Source organism: Sebastes fasciatus, chromosome 12 (genome assembly GCF_043250625.1).
Source record: "Sebastes fasciatus isolate fSebFas1 chromosome 12, fSebFas1.pri, whole genome shotgun sequence".
NCBI lineage: Eukaryota > Metazoa > Chordata > Actinopteri > Perciformes > Sebastidae > Sebastes > Sebastes fasciatus.
In genome coordinates, this window is record NC_133806.1 from 15,919,987 (window position 1) to 15,936,790 (window position 16,804).

At 41.1% G+C, this 16,804-nt stretch overlaps 1 protein-coding gene across 1 annotated transcript in view; it reads right to left on the reverse strand.

Annotated features, from left to right (window-relative positions):
* Positions 1-3,684: 3,684 nt before the first annotated feature.
* Positions 3,685-16,804, reverse strand: part of adamtsl4 (ADAMTS-like 4) — a 41,754-nt gene continuing 28,634 nt past the window's right edge. Inside the window, exons 6-17 of the mRNA XM_074653540.1 lie at positions 15,978-16,117; positions 15,346-15,550; positions 14,714-14,898; positions 12,832-13,015; positions 12,013-12,276; positions 11,701-11,830; positions 10,216-10,420; positions 9,468-9,641; positions 9,187-9,366; positions 8,213-8,392; positions 7,914-8,061; positions 3,685-6,784 (exon numbers count right to left, since the gene is read on the reverse strand). Of these exons, the coding sequence (XP_074509641.1) occupies positions 6,654-6,784; positions 7,914-8,061; positions 8,213-8,392; positions 9,187-9,366; positions 9,468-9,641; positions 10,216-10,420; positions 11,701-11,830; positions 12,013-12,276; positions 12,832-13,015; positions 14,714-14,898; positions 15,346-15,550; positions 15,978-16,117 (2,126 nt within the window). The 3' untranslated portion in view covers positions 3,685-6,653. The remainder of the gene's footprint in view (positions 6,785-7,913; positions 8,062-8,212; positions 8,393-9,186; positions 9,367-9,467; positions 9,642-10,215; positions 10,421-11,700; positions 11,831-12,012; positions 12,277-12,831; positions 13,016-14,713; positions 14,899-15,345; positions 15,551-15,977; positions 16,118-16,804) is intronic.

The window sequence follows — 16,804 nt, forward strand, 5'->3', positions numbered from 1 at the left end:
TGACCAATCACAGGTCATTTCAGAGAGAGCGTTCCTATTGGCTGTGCTCCGGCTGGTGGGCGGTGCTTGGTATTTCCTCAACTGATTTCAACATGGCTACCTGGTCACAAACTTTCTCATTTTAGAGCTAAACAGTACACTACACACAAAGGACGACGGTCTGCAGGACAGACAATAATGCACACAGTGCACTTTCATAGACTAAGCTACTGGAGTTACCCTGCACTATACTCAGTTTTAACAGTTTCTTCTGCACTACATTCACTTTTTTAATAGTCCTGTATCACAGCTGTTACCCTGCACTATATTCACTTTTAACAGTTTTTGTCATCTCTATTTTTTGTACTTTGTACTTTGCACTACTAACTTTTTTACTGCCTTTTTACTAACATGTTTTTGCACTATGGAACTGTGATGCTGGAAACTTGAATTTCCCTCGGGATCAATAAAGTTACTATCTATCTATCTATCTATCTATCTATCTATCTATCTATCTATCTATCTATCTATCTATCTACCTATATGATGTTTCTAAGAAATAGGCATTAAAGTAACAGAATATTAATTTATATTTGATCAGCGCTGCCTAGTTTGACCATTTGATCAGAGTTTGCGAGTGATTGACAGCTGCTTAGAGACGACACGACCAGCTTGGCTCTGATTGGTTGTTTTCCTCCGGTCTGTGAAATCTTGCAGATGCCATTAGGAGCACTGGAGGACACCAGAGTAACGAGATTTTTTTTCAGATTACCTGTCTCATGCACTACTGTCAGGATATAGTGACCGTTTTATAAAAAACAACTTTTTTTTAAATCATATTTGCTCCAATTCTACCAACTGCAGCTTTAATGCTAAGCAGCCAGATGACACCATTTTTTATTATCTTTGAACTGTGTGTGCATTAAGAGTCTTGGAGGGGGAGACATTGAGTGAAAAGAGAGTCGTAGGGTTCATGGTAATTTACTCCAAAAGGTCACCATCTGCCTGACTTGCCTCGTGCCCTCTGTGAGCCAGCATCCCCCGCCACATTCATCCACCATATATACACTCCTCCCACACAGCACACACACACTTGCATGTATATCTCCACACTGGGGGCTTTCTTACAAGAGCAGCACCGGCAGAGAGGAAGCACGGGCGCCCTGAGGATGTGAACGGTGTGCAGGCAGTGGGGCTGCACGCCACCGGAGCTGTTAAGCCTCCCTGCACGATGGAGAAGAAACACACACGCAAGGGCAAGAGTGATGCTGAGGAGGGAAAACCTCAACTTGATGTTACTCTACTTTTTTTATTTAAACCAAAGCAGACTATTACTACACATTTAAGCTACAGTTTCAGATTGTAGGCTACTACACATTCAGCAGTTAGGGCTTTATGGAACTTTTAAAAATATAATTTATGTCAGTATCACTGGTCTGGGCCTATGCATAAAAATAAATACCATAGAAATGTCTAGAAACACCTTAGAAATCCTGGCAGAGCCTGAAGCTACAAATAAGGACTCTCTTCTGTTATATATTACCTGGGGGGTGTTCACAATCTATGATCTAAATCAATCTCTTACACTGAATATACTGTAAACGGACATGTATACATACCAGGTTCATGTTTACATGTAAAATTGACCATGTATTAAAAAAAGAATGATTCAATGTGCATTTACATTCATTTGGTATATTTCACATGACATTTTGACCCCCAATTCATAAGAATTAAGACATTAATTATTGGAGTCATTATGTCACCACTACTTTAGTATGATAGCTGGACATACACCAGTGAAAAAAACTGACTTAAATGGCTCAAAGTAGGTGTTGTTGAACACTGATTTGCAGCATTTGTCAGGGATAAATAGGTGAATATGTGCATATGCTGTACATATCCACCTACGTCATGTATATATAGCAACCTGTTACATTAGTCATTCAATTCTTATTCCAGCGTATTTGCACTCTGCACCATTGCACTACTGTATTATTGCTTACAATTTACGGTAATCTGATTTATAGACATTGTATGTTGTTGTTCCTTGTTGTATTGTTTATTTATATACTATTTATATATATTCACCTACTGGTATGTACATAATAGCTAAATGCTTAAAGTTTACTCTTGTTCAGCTTTGTTGTCCTTGTTTTCAGCAGTATTTCTATTTCTGTGTATGTACAATGAGAGCAACAAAACATGGAGTCAAATTCCTGGTATGTGTACTCATACCTGGCCAATAAAGCTGATTGTTATAAAAACCTACACATGATAGATATTATATAAGCAGATTCCATTATTGTGATACTCTATCCAAATGTGATTACTTGTGAAGGGGTTATATAAAGGAGTACATTGATTTAAATCACTGATTCCCTTATCAAATTAGTATTTCTCCAACAGAATTGTATCCCAAAAAGTGTCGATAAGGCGTTGAAACAGCATTAAGACGCTGGTGTTGGAAGATAACATTGACTAGGACTCATGACCTGAGTATCTCCTCCTGGCTCCTATAACGGTCACTTGGTTCTCCAGCATCCAGTATTGTACTTAAGTATCCAACCACACCACTCGTATAACTGCACACAGTGGTGGAATGTAACTCAGTACATTTACTCAAGTATTGTACTTAAGTACATGTATGAGGTACTTGTATTTTACTTTACTCCACTACATTTATTTGACAGCTTTAGTTACTAGTTACTTTGCATATTCAGATTAATAGAAAATAAATCAACTACATTATGATGTATTATCACAGGTTGTTACCCAACAGTATATAAAGTAGTTAAAATGAGCTCCACCTTTACCAGCTGCAACATTAAAGTGATCACATTAATGCATCACTATTTATAATTCAATAATATAATATAAATGATTCTGCATAATGATTACTTTTACTTTTAATATTTTAAGTATATTTTGATGCTAATACTTTTGTACTTTTACGTAAGTAAGACTTTGAACACACTTTTACTTGTAATAAAGTATTTTTACACTGTAGTATTGCTACTTTTACTTAAGTACTTCCACCACTGATTGCACATTCCTATTATATTTTAGCAAAAGTCTAGTTTAACAACGTTGCTACGCCTTTTAAACTGCTTTCACTTTGTTTCACCAGTGGCCCTACTCACCTCGTACTCTCCTACATCTACACTTCAGGCATCGAGACATATCTGACCTCTCTGAACTTGGCTTAGATGGGTTTTTTATTCACAGGGGGCTTGGAATAATCTGCAGGATGAACTTGATTTGGAAATGCTGCCTTCGTATCGGACATTGAAACACCACATTTCATATAAAATATGCTTCATTAAGGACTTTGTATATTCATGTCATTCAGGTCAGATTTTTATTGTGTTGTATGTGAATGTTGAAAATCGACTGATCGTTCTCATTTGATTACTGATCAAACTGATTTTATGGTGCCATTTTTACCAGGTAACAGATAATATATCTCAAGAGACGTCCTGGTGAAATAATTGAATACATTAATTAAAAAATATATTAAAAAACACTAACTAAAAACAAACAACTAGTCACAATGCAGACTTGACACCAAAAAGAGACATTTATTCTGTAGGCCACTTATTTCTGAGGAGAACTCGGCTTCTTAACTCATCTACGAGACTCAACGGCGCCATCATTTGGATTAAACTGGCTATTTCACCCTTAATCGTAAACATGACACACCACTTCATTTCTGTGTTGTTTTATTTAAAATGAAGCTTTGAGATAATTTTTTCCACACTGTTTTTTGTTTTTGCATGATAATAAAAAAAAAACATGTCTGTGTATCAACAATAACAATCTTATAAACTCTGGTGGTAACAAAGAAAATTTGCTACAGCTTCTTAAAACAAGAAAATAAATTACATGTTCTTTCGATAATAGATAAATTACTATCTTTTTTTTGTTTTTATATAAAAAGTAATTTTCACTACAAGGGATTAGAGACAAGAATGACGCATTCAAAGCCACGATCGCAAAATACACAACCATACACACACAAACATGAACGTACATGTCACACATCCAAACATCCAAACATCACAAGTACAATAAAGATTCTCTTGTCAAATGCAAAATAGTTATATGACAGTTAGATGTGAATAAATGCAGTCTACAACAACACTTCTGATAACTCTACTCAATTATAAAACATAAGCGCTTATACTATGTTCAAAGAAATTATAGACATTAAAACATATCTGACAAATATACAGACTCCTCACCTTTGAGTGGGCAGGGTGTAATGTGTGTGTATGTCTTCTTGGGAGGTGTGGGAAAAGAAAAAGAGTGAAGTATAAACAGTCGATATAAGAGAAAGAGAGCGTAAAGAGTACTTACACACATATACAGAGGTCGCCACCTCAGAATGCAAAAATATTTACTTCAGGTCAAAGCATAGTGACTGCATTTGATCCATATCATAAGCTAACTTATTAAAAGACAATTGTAAGAAAGCAGCTTTCTCAGTCTACACAAGGTTTCCTAATTAAGGCTTCACCGACTCTCATAGGACAGATTCATCATCTCCTCCCAAGAAGGTGATGACGGATGCAAAAAGAGAAGATATTGAGATGAGGTGAGGAAACAGGAAGGACATAAAGATGTTTTTTTAACACCACGGCACAATGGTCATGGTGCCGTGATCACTTAATTGCAAAATGAAGTTGGTGAGGAGTGAATCGTTTTACATCTCCAGACCAAGTTTGTGGTTAAAGGCGATATTCTATATTTTTCTTATTGTCAAGAACTCCCATGAAAAAACACTTGCATTGGCTGAGTTGTCTCACATAGCTTAGTTCTCTTAAACTCTTAAAACCACGTGTTAATCCGCAGCTGAAAAAAGTCCCAACAAATGCACTACTTTCTCTTGTTTGAGGGATGTTTGCTAAAAACTACAGTGCCCTGCTGTTTAAGGAACTACTGAGTATTCAAAACAAATGCAACTATATATTTGTGAGCTGTTTTTAAAGAACAGTGTGTAACATTTCGGGGGATCTATTAGCAGAAATGGAATATAATATTCATAACTATGTTTTCATTAGTGTATAATCACCTGAAACTAAGAATGGTTGTGTTTTTGTTATCTTAGAATGAGCCCTTCATATCTACATAGGGGGGCGGGTCCTCTTCACGGAGTCTGCCATGTTTCTACAGTAGCCCAGAACGGACAAACTGTGAAACTGTGGTAACGAAAGCTGCAGAGTGCAAAACCGTGGTACTGCCAGCCGCTGTCTGACTACCGTTGCTCCTAAAGTAGTGTTATTATGGTAAGGATGGCCTCTGAGCTAGGGGAACGGTGTTACCACGGTTTTGCACTCGGCGGATCACGTTACCGCAGTCTTGGAAAGTGAGGAGTGAGAGGAGAGGTACTCGGTTGCAATCTGCAACCACACCACTAGATGCCAAATCCTACACACTGTACCTTTACGATGAACATGGGCACTGTAGCTTATTTTGAGTCAATCCCACATTGCACCATCCTGGCGTCATAACGTGTTAATCCGCAGCTGAAAATAATCCCTAACAAATGCACTATTTACTCTTGTTCGGCTAACATTTGCTAAAAACTAGTGCCCAGTTGTTTAAGGAAATGACTGAGCATGTTTAAAACAAATTAAACAATATATTTGTGAGCTGTTTTTAAAGATTTGCATCATCAGGCTAACACATTGTTGGTTTGGTCTTTTCATGTGATTTGTTGACAAGAAAAAAAGTATAGGACAACACCTGTCTTATCCCTTGTTAATAAAATGTTTTGTGTGTTATTTAGTGAGCAGCATCGTCTTTAGTTTAGTAAAAACTGCAGCTATGAGTCTTCACATCTTAGCTGTGGATTTTAACTCCAACAGCTCTCTTTAAAGAGACCTACATGTATATGTAACTGACATGAACACATTGAAGGACTTCATGTCTAACTGTCCTTCTTGTTTGGGAAGAATCTCACTTCTTCCCGTTCTGATATATTTGGTCACTAACTGCCACGGTCACCCCACTCCTTTGGTTCATCTGTCCAAATACTGAACAATAAGAGGACGCTTGAGGAAATATTTTTGGCAAACAGGAAAAAGACATACGATATGTTAATGAAATCCTTCTTCTAGCTTAGTTGGGGGTCTGAAACACAGTAGATCTATTCCAGTAGATCTTCAGCACACGTAGAACTACAGTATACAGTTCGTCTAGCACACATGGTAATTATTTGTTCAGCACGTTTCTTTTCATAATTAGTGGTATGCATGTCTGGTTTTAAGATCCTGTAGATTAAAGAGGATCTTAAAACAAAGGCTAAGTTTGCTGTTGAAACACAGCGGTGTCCTCAGTGAGCACCTTCCATTATAATCTCTCAGCCTCCGAGAGTTGAAATCACAGCGAATGCATCACTCAGTCCCTTGTGACACATTATGAACCTGTTAAAGCTAACGCACAAAGTAAACAGATGTGATCTCAGTGGAATATGTGGTTCTAAAAGGACAATATGAAACCGTATGCAGAGAACTGGAAAAAGGAACCGGCTGCTTTCACAGTGTTTTACCTGAAGAATCAGGAGAAAATAGCTAAATGTTATCTGATCTGTCTACTCTGGGCTTTCCACTTCTACAGATTTCTCATTTCAGGGGTCCTTTTGACCTAACCCTCGACTTCTTGCACACCTGTCAGTGCCTCTTGTTACGCTGAGCACTCTGGGTACACGAGGCACAGCAGGCGGTCTTGTAGTAGGAGTAGACGCACAGCCTGGCCTGAGCCACCGTCGCACAGTTGTGACGTCTGTCCCGGCAGTTTTCATCTGTGAACAGAGAGACGAAGAGAGAGAGGTTTGTGGCGAGAAAGACACACATGAATACGCAATTTTTTTTATTTTCATTTTATTGCAACGTACTATTGGTGCCTTCAAATGAAACTTGTGAGCTTGTGTTTACAAGTCATGTACACAATATGTTTGGCGTTCAAGTGGTTAAGTCGGGAGATCACCGCTGCTAAGCAACGGCAATATTAACGTAACTGTCTATATATATAATATACAACTAAAAATACAATACATTAACTTATTATGCACTGAAAAATGAACTTCCATGGCCTCCGACCATTTCTGACAACGTCAACAAACACGTCACCAGTCGTGAACTCAGAGCTTTCAGAAACTTTCCACTTACGAGGTTGTGAATACCACAAGAGGGGGGCGTTCATATGGACTCTTGTCGTGAACGCGGTAAACACGACCCCATTTGAAGGCACCATATATCTCGGAGTCAGTCAGACGACTATGGCACGCCTTCAGCTTGTGCAAAATGTAGCCATACGTCTGCTAATAAAATCTAAACAATCATGCCCTATTACTCCGAGGTTTCCAGTGAAATTTAGGGTTCACTACAAGAGTTTACTTTTAGCTTGTAAAGCTTTGAAGGGGCTCGCTCCAGCGTTTCTCAGTGACCTTTTACATCCCCTGCTGTCCTCCTGGAACACTGAGGTCATCGGATAAGCTGCTGCTTTCCAACCCTTGTATTCATTTGAGGCATGAAGGTGACTGTGCCTTTTCCAAGTTGTGGAATTGCCTCCCTCTACATGTTCGATCAACCCCCAACATCGAATGTTTCAAATCCAGGCTGAAAACCCACCTGTTTTTTCTGGCTTTTGATGTGTGTTAAATATGTCAATATGTGTTTTTTGTCAGTGTGTCCTTTGTCAATTTCTGCCTTTTTACTTTTTACTGTGTAAAGCACTTTGGTCAACCGTGGATTGTTTTTAAATTGTGCTATATAAATAAACTGACTTGACTTGACTTGACATTGTCACGCACACACACACACACACACACACACACACACACACACACACACACACACACACACACACACACACACACACACACACACACACACACGCACACACACACACACACACGCACACACACCTACCTGGGACTTGTGGACTGCAGGGTATTGTGTTGCAGATTTGCTCCTGTTCAGGTTTGGGTCTTAAATCACATTCATGGCTGTGCTTTTTCTCTGGTGTTAGACACCGTACCTCCCTCATTTGTAAGCCTTTTCCACAAGAACGTGAGCACTGAGAACAAAGAGAGTGTAAATAATATGGTTATAAATCAAAATAAATCATTATTTGTAGAGTTGTTCAGACCAATTTTGTCACATCATTTCTCTTTCCAACATTTGATTTTTCCAGATCCCCCTCCCTCCCTATCCCCCCCGTCACTCACCGCGCTCCACTCTGTTGTGAACCACTGAGGCTCACACTCGCCCATCTCACACTCTTGGACCGCTGCAGGTTTGTCCAGATGAGCGCACCCACTGGCTGGTGCGACAGTCAAATCATTCCCTGTCTTCTTGACACAAATGATGTCTCGTCGCTGAGTTCCATTCCCACAGGGGACATTACACTGGAAAAAAGGAATACAGTAGCTGTATTTATTGAACTGCTTAATATATCACTGCAATATGAAAGTCTTTTTACTTCAAAACAAACATACAAAACCTTTATATGCAAAAAAAAAATAGAGCAGCAACGATTAATCGATTAGTTGTCAACTCTTAACTTAATCGGCAACTATTTTGATAATCAATTAATCGGTTTGAGTATTTTTTTAAAGAAAAAAAAAGTCAAAATTCTCTGATTCCAGCTTCTTTATGTGAATATTTCTGGTTTTGTTACTTTTGTATGACAGTAAACTGAATATCTTTGAGTTGTGGACAAAACATCTTGGGCTTCGGGAAACACTGATCGACATGTTTCACCATATTCTAACATTTTATAGACCAAACAACTAATCGATTAATCGAGAATATAATCAACAGATTGACAATTAGAATAATTGTAAAAAACAACAACAAGGAATTAAATAAGAAGCAAGATGACAGAAAAGACTACTTAAACTGCTAATTAAAGTTACTATGGGTCAATAAAAATGTCTAGAATTGTAGAAACTAAAAGGAACATTTGAATTCCTGCACATTTGGCACTAACTTCACTGTCAATGCAAAGTTTTTGTCGGCCATCAAACACACAATACAAAACAACGATGTCTTTATACTAGAAACTTAAAAAAGAAACAAACCAAAAAGCAAAGAGGTAAAAATTGATTCACGTTTTAAACCCTACTATACAGTAAAAAAAAGTCCTTCAAATGTATTTTTCCTCCATTCATCTCTGTATTTCATTCATTCTTCGTCCTACCTGTGTCCAGGGGCTGCTGTACCACATGGTCGTTGGCACACAGGGACCTCCGTTGCAGGCCTTCATCTCTGCCGGTTTATCCCCAACACAGTCCCCTCCTCCTCCTCCCTCTCTGACCCCTCCTCGGGTCAGACACACCACCTCCCTCTTCTGCACCCCGGGGCCACACTGCGCCGAACACTGACGGACAAAGTGGAAGATCATGTTGAGGATTACTGTTAAGCGTTAAGTGCTGTAGATGTTTCTTCTTTTTGCTGCTGTGTATAAGTGTTGTTACTCACAGTGTTGGACCAGCCAGTGAAGTACCAGTTGGTTACACAGGGGCCCATGTTGCACTCCTCGCTTCCTTGCGGGCGAACCCTGGTGTTGCACTCCTTTTCGTTCACCACGCTGCCTTGATCGCTGAGGCAGTTCACGCTCCTCGTCCTCCTCCCAACTCCACAGTCCACCGAGCACTGGGACAAACGGAGAGGAGGAAAACAAGAATGAGTATAAACAGATGAAAGAAACGGCATGAAACTGAGAGATGAAACGCAAATCGTTCACATTACCTTGATTAGAATCTAAAGTTGATCAAATACTAGCTGACAAAAAGAGTTGATGGTTGATTATCAATCAAAACAATTCCTGGGTTGGAACTGTGTGCTTTTCTTATGATTAATATCTATTATATTGTTTCTATTTGCCCAAAAATGTGTGACTGATTAATTGAAAAACATAAATTAACCACAATCTTAGAAAATTATTTATGCAACCCCACCCATGGCACAGTGTCTGCAGCCGTCTCTGACTTGAAAAATACTTAAATAGTTGCATGTTGACCTAATGAGGAATTTTTAAATTTATGATAGAGACATAGTGCCATAATTTCAAAGTGCCAAAATGAAAACCCCATGAACACAAGCACTCTTGCTTTCAGCCTGTGTTATGTCTGCACATTCTGAGATACATTACTCTGCCTCTTTTTACAATGTACGCAGCCCATTAGTAGACACATTGCCCGGTCATATACTGGTGTTGATGACCTACCGTGCCCCAGTCGGAGCTGACCTCCCAGTGGGAGCAAGGGCCATGCTGGCACGCCTGCGTGGAGTCTGGTGGGGTGAGGTTAGCACAGCGCTGCGGGTGGACCATGGTGGAGCGGTTCCCAAAGCTCTGCCTGCACTGGAGCTGCCTCTGCTGCACGCCGGGGCCGCAGGACACACTGCACTCTGACCACGAACTGGCCTCCCAGCTGAGAGAGAGACAGAGAGAGACAGACATGTTGAAGCTAATCGTTACAGGAAAATAACACATACTCACATGGCTTCAGATACACAACTACTTACTTCGGTAAGTATTAGATCATATGTGCACTGACAGTGACGCCAACTATTATCCAAAAATGATGGGTTTTTAGATTTTTGTAAGCATGTTTTGGTACCTTCCTGACTTAACATGGCGCAAACTAAAGGCAGAGATAACAAGTTAGCTTGTTCATTTCAATTATTCATGCTTTTTACTTGAGAAAATATGTAGAGCTGCAATGATTAATCGATTAGTTGTCAACCACTAAATCAATTGCCAGCTATTTTGATAATCGATTTATCAGTTTGAGTATTTTCTCTATAATTCTCTGATTCCAGCTTCTTAAATGTGAATATTTTCTAGTTTCTTTACTCCTCTATGAGAGCAAACTGAATATCTTTGTGTTGTGGACAAAACAAGACATTTGAGGACGTCGTCTTGGGCTTTGGGAAACACTGATCAACATTTTTCACCATTTTTTGACATTTTATAGACCACACAACTAATCGATTAATCAAGACAATAATCAACAGATTAATCGACAATTAAAATAATCATTTGTTGCAGCCCTAAAAATGTGTACTGCAAAAAATCTCCATCTAATCAAGTCCTTTCTGTCTGTAATTGACCATTCTAGACAGAAATCTGCCAGCGCAGTGACACATAATATCAACCTGTTTACAGTATAAATCAACTTGTTTTCAAGAATCTTCCAGAAATGAGCGTCTGTATCTTGAGACAAGACAAAATAAGAAAAAAAATGTTTTTAGAAAATACTCGAAAACAAGGTGAGTTGCATTGGAAACAAATAAAAATAGGCCACACAGGCAGATAATTTTTCTTGAAAATTGACATTAAGCACTCAAAGAACAGAAAAAAATACTTAATAAGGAGATTTTGCAGCGTGGTGTTCATGCAGGGAATTATCAGCTATGGAAAAAAGCAGTGGCTTCTGAAGAAAAATGCATTTTTTCACTTCCTGGAGAGCTGAATATAAAATGTGGTGTAGTAGAAGGCATACGCAGGTATACTAGGTATACCTACATCTATGTCTGACGGTTTACAGTATACCCATCTATCAGCCAAAAAGCCATTGGAATATGTAGGAGAGTATACCCACTTCCTCCTCGGTAACCTAGTAGTCCACCCACCTCATCAATGACCACTACACCACTGAAACCAATACTGCAATGTGTATCTTTTCAAGGTAACTCTGTGTTTTCTCACAATGGTGGGCAGGGAAATGTGTTGCATGGCTCCTCCTCAGGAACCGGCTTGGCGGCAGAGTCACATTTCCTGTCCGGGACTTCTTCGTCTGCGTGGCGGTTTATACACAGAATGACTCTGTTCTGAGAACCTACAGAGAGAGAACGACGGATGGATATATGAGAAAGACATCAGTTCAATGTTCTTGTACTTGCACCTACGAACCACAGGGGGGAGACATCACTTTAGCCAACGTAAGTAAGTCATTTTAAGCATAGAGCAATGAGGTAAAAAATCCCACGCATATTATACCAGGCATTTATGAACTCTGACCTTTGCCACAGGAAACAGAGCACTCTGTGAGTCCTCCTCTCCTCCACACAAAAGGGGGCTGAGTGTCTGGTGGCAGGTCAGTGCGAGGGGGGATACGAGCATTCCTGTTGGGTGCAGAGCCCCGAGGACGTGACCTCTCAGGTGTCCATCGGTCCGACGAAGGGGGAGAAAACACAGAGCTGGAGGAGGAGGAGGAGGGGAAAGAAGGGACCGAAATAGGAGGAGGAGCCGGAGGAGGGTCTTCTACTGACACTGTGAGAGGACCTGGGAGAAGAAAAAAACAGATTGACATAAAGACAAATTAGACAGGATGGCAAAGGTTGGAGAGAGAGGTGAAACAGACACAAGGAGATGAAGAAAAGAGCGATAAAGAGTGAGCAAAGACACGAAAGTTGAAATATTGCATATAGGAGGAAGGCAGTGAGTCAGACGCTAATGATGTAATGATGAGGTCAGGGTCTCATGACAGCGAACATGTGGACCAGATAGCCTCCCATCCAGGTCATACACAAACACACAAACACACTTGCACAATAATCCCTCCCCCTTGGCTCACAACCACACCCAACCTGATCCATAAACATGTCACTCACGCTCGTGGTTCACAGTAGTGTTTCTCTGAGTAATTTGGAAAGAATGAATCTTGAGATTTAGGGTTTTAATTCTACGACTGACAAGATTCAACTATGTGCTGAACATGACATGTCGAAAAACCCAGAGTCTCTGTGCTACTGTAGAAAACAAGCAGAAACCACGGCTGTTAAAAAGATAGCCAAAGAGAAGAAGGAAAATCAGAAAGTTGAAGTGCGATGGACGTACTGCGAAGGGATGACCTCCCTTGCTCTCGCTCTCGCTCCCTCGGCCTCTCTCTGGGTGCTTCCCTCTCTCTCTCTCTGGGTGCTTCCCTCTCTCTCTCTCTGGGTGCCTCCCTCTCTACCTCCTTCTTCTCCACGGGGACATAAAACTCGTAGTCGATGCCTGGGTTCTCCTTGTGGAAAATGATCTGGAGAGCAAAACAGGTTGAGGGGAACAGACAGAGCAAGAGGTGAAAAGCAGCCAATGACGAGAAACACCCTAAGACAGCTTTACGGATCCCCATAGAGATATGTACCAAGAGGTCAGGATGAGCCACATAACAGCCTCTAAGACCCTGGCAAGGAACCAATGTCAAGATCAAGGATGCCTCAGCAGGGTGTATGCTTGTCATTATGTATCCCCCCTCTTATTATGAATAGGACCATCTTACAAGACTTAACATATCCAAGGTCATCTAAACTTAATCAGCTGGAGTCCCATCATGGCAACGACATTTAGATCTGCTATTTTTTTGCCTGAGATGGCAATGTAATTCAGGCAGTTGCTCAATCTGTCATTGCTGCACAAATATGCACATAACCTCTGTAAAACCACAACATATCAGGGTTTTGTTTGTTTGTTTTTTTATAACTTTATTTTTCAGGATGTGAGCCACCATCGTGACATATAACCAAGGTCAACAGGAAGAAAATAAAGGAACAAAAAAAAGGATAAAAGGACACAACACAAAACTAAAACAACAACTACAAAAAAACAGTAAAAACCCCGGCTGCTAGCAGTTAAGATGCTGACCATGAACTACAATGTTCCCGGTTCAAGTTCCTTCCAAAGAGCATTTAACTCTAACTGACCTCTCTCCTCTGCCATACTGATGCAATAGTAAGATAAAGTAGCTGAGTGCTGGCGGGAGCCGGAGACAAACCACGGGTGTATTTAAGGGTGTAACCTACGTCCTATAAGCCCAGAGAACTGTACTACGAAGCAGGATTTAGGGTTAGTTAAGCCAGATAACAAGAAGATACCCTGGATATGTTGAACTCGCTTCGTAGTACAAGCCCCTGGTCATCACATGCTGATCCTGACAACCTGAGATATCATAAAACAGTCAGTGTACAACTGATAAACACTTTTAATTTGGACTTTTTCATAGTTTTTTCTGTAGCCAAACTTAATTTTGTCCCGCCAGTGGCAAGGCTCTACCATAGACTGTATATAAGAAGTGGACGCAGTCACTGCGATGTCCCCCATTGGTTTTTGGACTGCTGTTTTGAAGCCTCGAGTTCGGCATTTTAGCCGTTGCCATCTTGTTTTTTTGGAACCAGAAGTGAGAGGGTGGAGCTCAGTACAACCGAACACTGAATAACACATTTTTAGGCGACCAAAATGTTACAACTTACTTTGATGAACTGAAAACACAGACAACACCCAGACCGGACAACTATAGACTAACTAAAGCCTTAAAAATGCAGGCGATACCAGCGGAGATCAATCTGCTATTTTGTATGCCCTCCTTCCCCGTAGCTACTGGATGCAAAGCTGCAGATGAGTTCTGTTCTTTAATAAGATCTTAGCCTGAGGATAGAGCTGTTACTATTAAGCCCTGGATAGTCTGATGTGGCTCAGGCTGAGCTTTAGTATAGCTGTCTTTATCCCGCCATAATGCTAAAATAACGCAGCCTATCTGGAAGATCTTGACACACAGCAGAAGAGCACAGCCTCGGGCTTACAACAATGTCATAGAGATGTGAAATACCCTGTGTATACACATCTGTCTATGTGTATACACATCTGTCTATGTGTACGTGTGAGATTCTTATCAGTAACTTAATTTTGCCATGACCAGGCTCATGTTTGCTTACAGGGTTAAAATAAACACTGTACTTACATATAGCTGTAGCTGTGTGGTGGTGGGCCCTGGAGCTCCGAGGGACTCGCCTTTCTCTTCCTCCCCCTCCGCCTGTGTTCTAGGTCGGGTGTAAGTGAAGGTAGTCCCTCCTGCCTTGTACTCCCCAGGAGGGTCCACAGCCCAACGCCCGTTCACCACTGAAGCCCCCGTGCCACTCCTCATGGCTGGAAAAAACGTGGGTGGAGAGTTAGAAAAGCAGACAGGAGGAATGGAGCAAGATTTGAGTCAAGTTTTCTTTTCGAAGTTTGACCTTGTATAGTCTACATAGTGGCGAATTCTTCGGAAACCCCCATGTAAGCTCAAACAAACTCTCAGACAGACAAACACAGACTTTGGAGTGCTGTCAACAGGAGGACAAACACGTACACACTTCACTGGTTCCTTATGGGCTCTAACAATACAAGCTTTATCTCCTTGGAGTCTGGGAGGCCACAAAATTGACAGTCTTTTAGTCCAAGCCAGCACACACATGTCCATGGGCCAAATCTCCTTCCCAAATCTACAATTCCCTCGCCAACGTCTCACTTTTACTGGAGCTGCAACCAGCATTATGTAAGAAATGTTAAACCGTGTGTGCGTGCATGATTTCGTTTGTGTCTATTAGCTCTTACCAAGGTAATTAGGGCTGGCTCGCCTCTCGTTGATGTTAATGAATGTAGCTCCGGGCGGGATGTCCAGGATCTTGTGGTAACCGAAGGGAACCGAGACATTTTGGAAGCTTCCCGTCACCTTTCGACAGGAGCTGTCCCGCCCACCACACACTCCACACTTGTCAATCACAGCGCCAGAGCCCAGTACCCTGTCGCAACCCTCGGTCTGGCAGGAGAGGAAGGTGAAAAACATATGAGTGATGGGTCAGACAATGAGGGGAAAAAAGCGGGGTAGGGTAACGAGAGATGTGGGAGGAGGGGTGACGACAGAGCAGAGAAAATCTACTCCAATGTGGTTGACATGTCACATCCATCGCCAGTGTTTATTTCACTGTTGTTTGTGTAAATTGGTAACTGTTGCTGGCCAGATTCATGCCAGAAACAGAAGGGTGGAATAAGGGCAAAATCAGAGAGTGCAAATGAGAGAAAGACACAGAATAGAGGCCCAGAGCAGGGTAAAAAAAAAAGATTGGAGACACTCTGAGTCTGAATGCGACTAGGGGGTTCTGGACATTGTCCACTCCGACTAGACAGGATGGGCTCAGACACCTGAAGCTGAAATCTCCCACACATACACCTTTAAATACACTCACCAGACATCGTCCCTCTACACACACGTCGTTGGAGCTGACGTTGAAGCAGGGGGTCCCGTCTCTGACGCGCTCGGCCAGGCGGACATAGAAACGATAGCCGGCAGGCCTGCAGGTCAGCTCGCACTGTTTTTCCGCACCAACTGCAACACACATCCAGAGGAGAGGAGGGTTAAAAACATGTATTGTTTTAAGTGTGTGTGTGACTGTGAGATCATCTGCGTGAGTCTGTGTAGCTTCTTTCTGCCTGCCGTGGAGAAGACCCAGCTGGGCAATGAATGTCTTTCCATGTGGCGTCCCCGACTGTCAGACAGCACCGAAGTGATTTGCTATTTCCCCTGCTGCTCACTTGTGTGAGTGCATTCACCGCTGCACCTTCCCAGGAGAAACATACCCAGAGGAGAGGTGTAAACATAAGCCTGAGGAAGGTTTGATTTATGAGAGGAACCCAACGGGCAAACACAGCAGAGAGAGATGTACTTGGAAGAAGAGAACAGAAGGGAAGAATAAGAGAAAGAGAAGACAGCTTCAAGGCAAAAGAGGAAACTGAAGTCCTTCAGTACCGAGAGAATAGGCAGACAAATACACAAGTGGAGAATACAAAGGATCTCTCAAGGGAATAGGGGAGGGGTACAAGAAAAATATGTGGAGAAAGTGAGAAGAGTGTGTCTGTGTGGTGAAATACAATGAGCAGGTTTAAAGGAATAGTTCAACATCTTGTTTCTTTACAACAGTAAAATGAGAAGATATCAATCTGAAGTCTATAATAGTTATACCATTTAATTCCCTTTAAAACCGCAAATTGAAATTATACACATTTGTTTATGTAA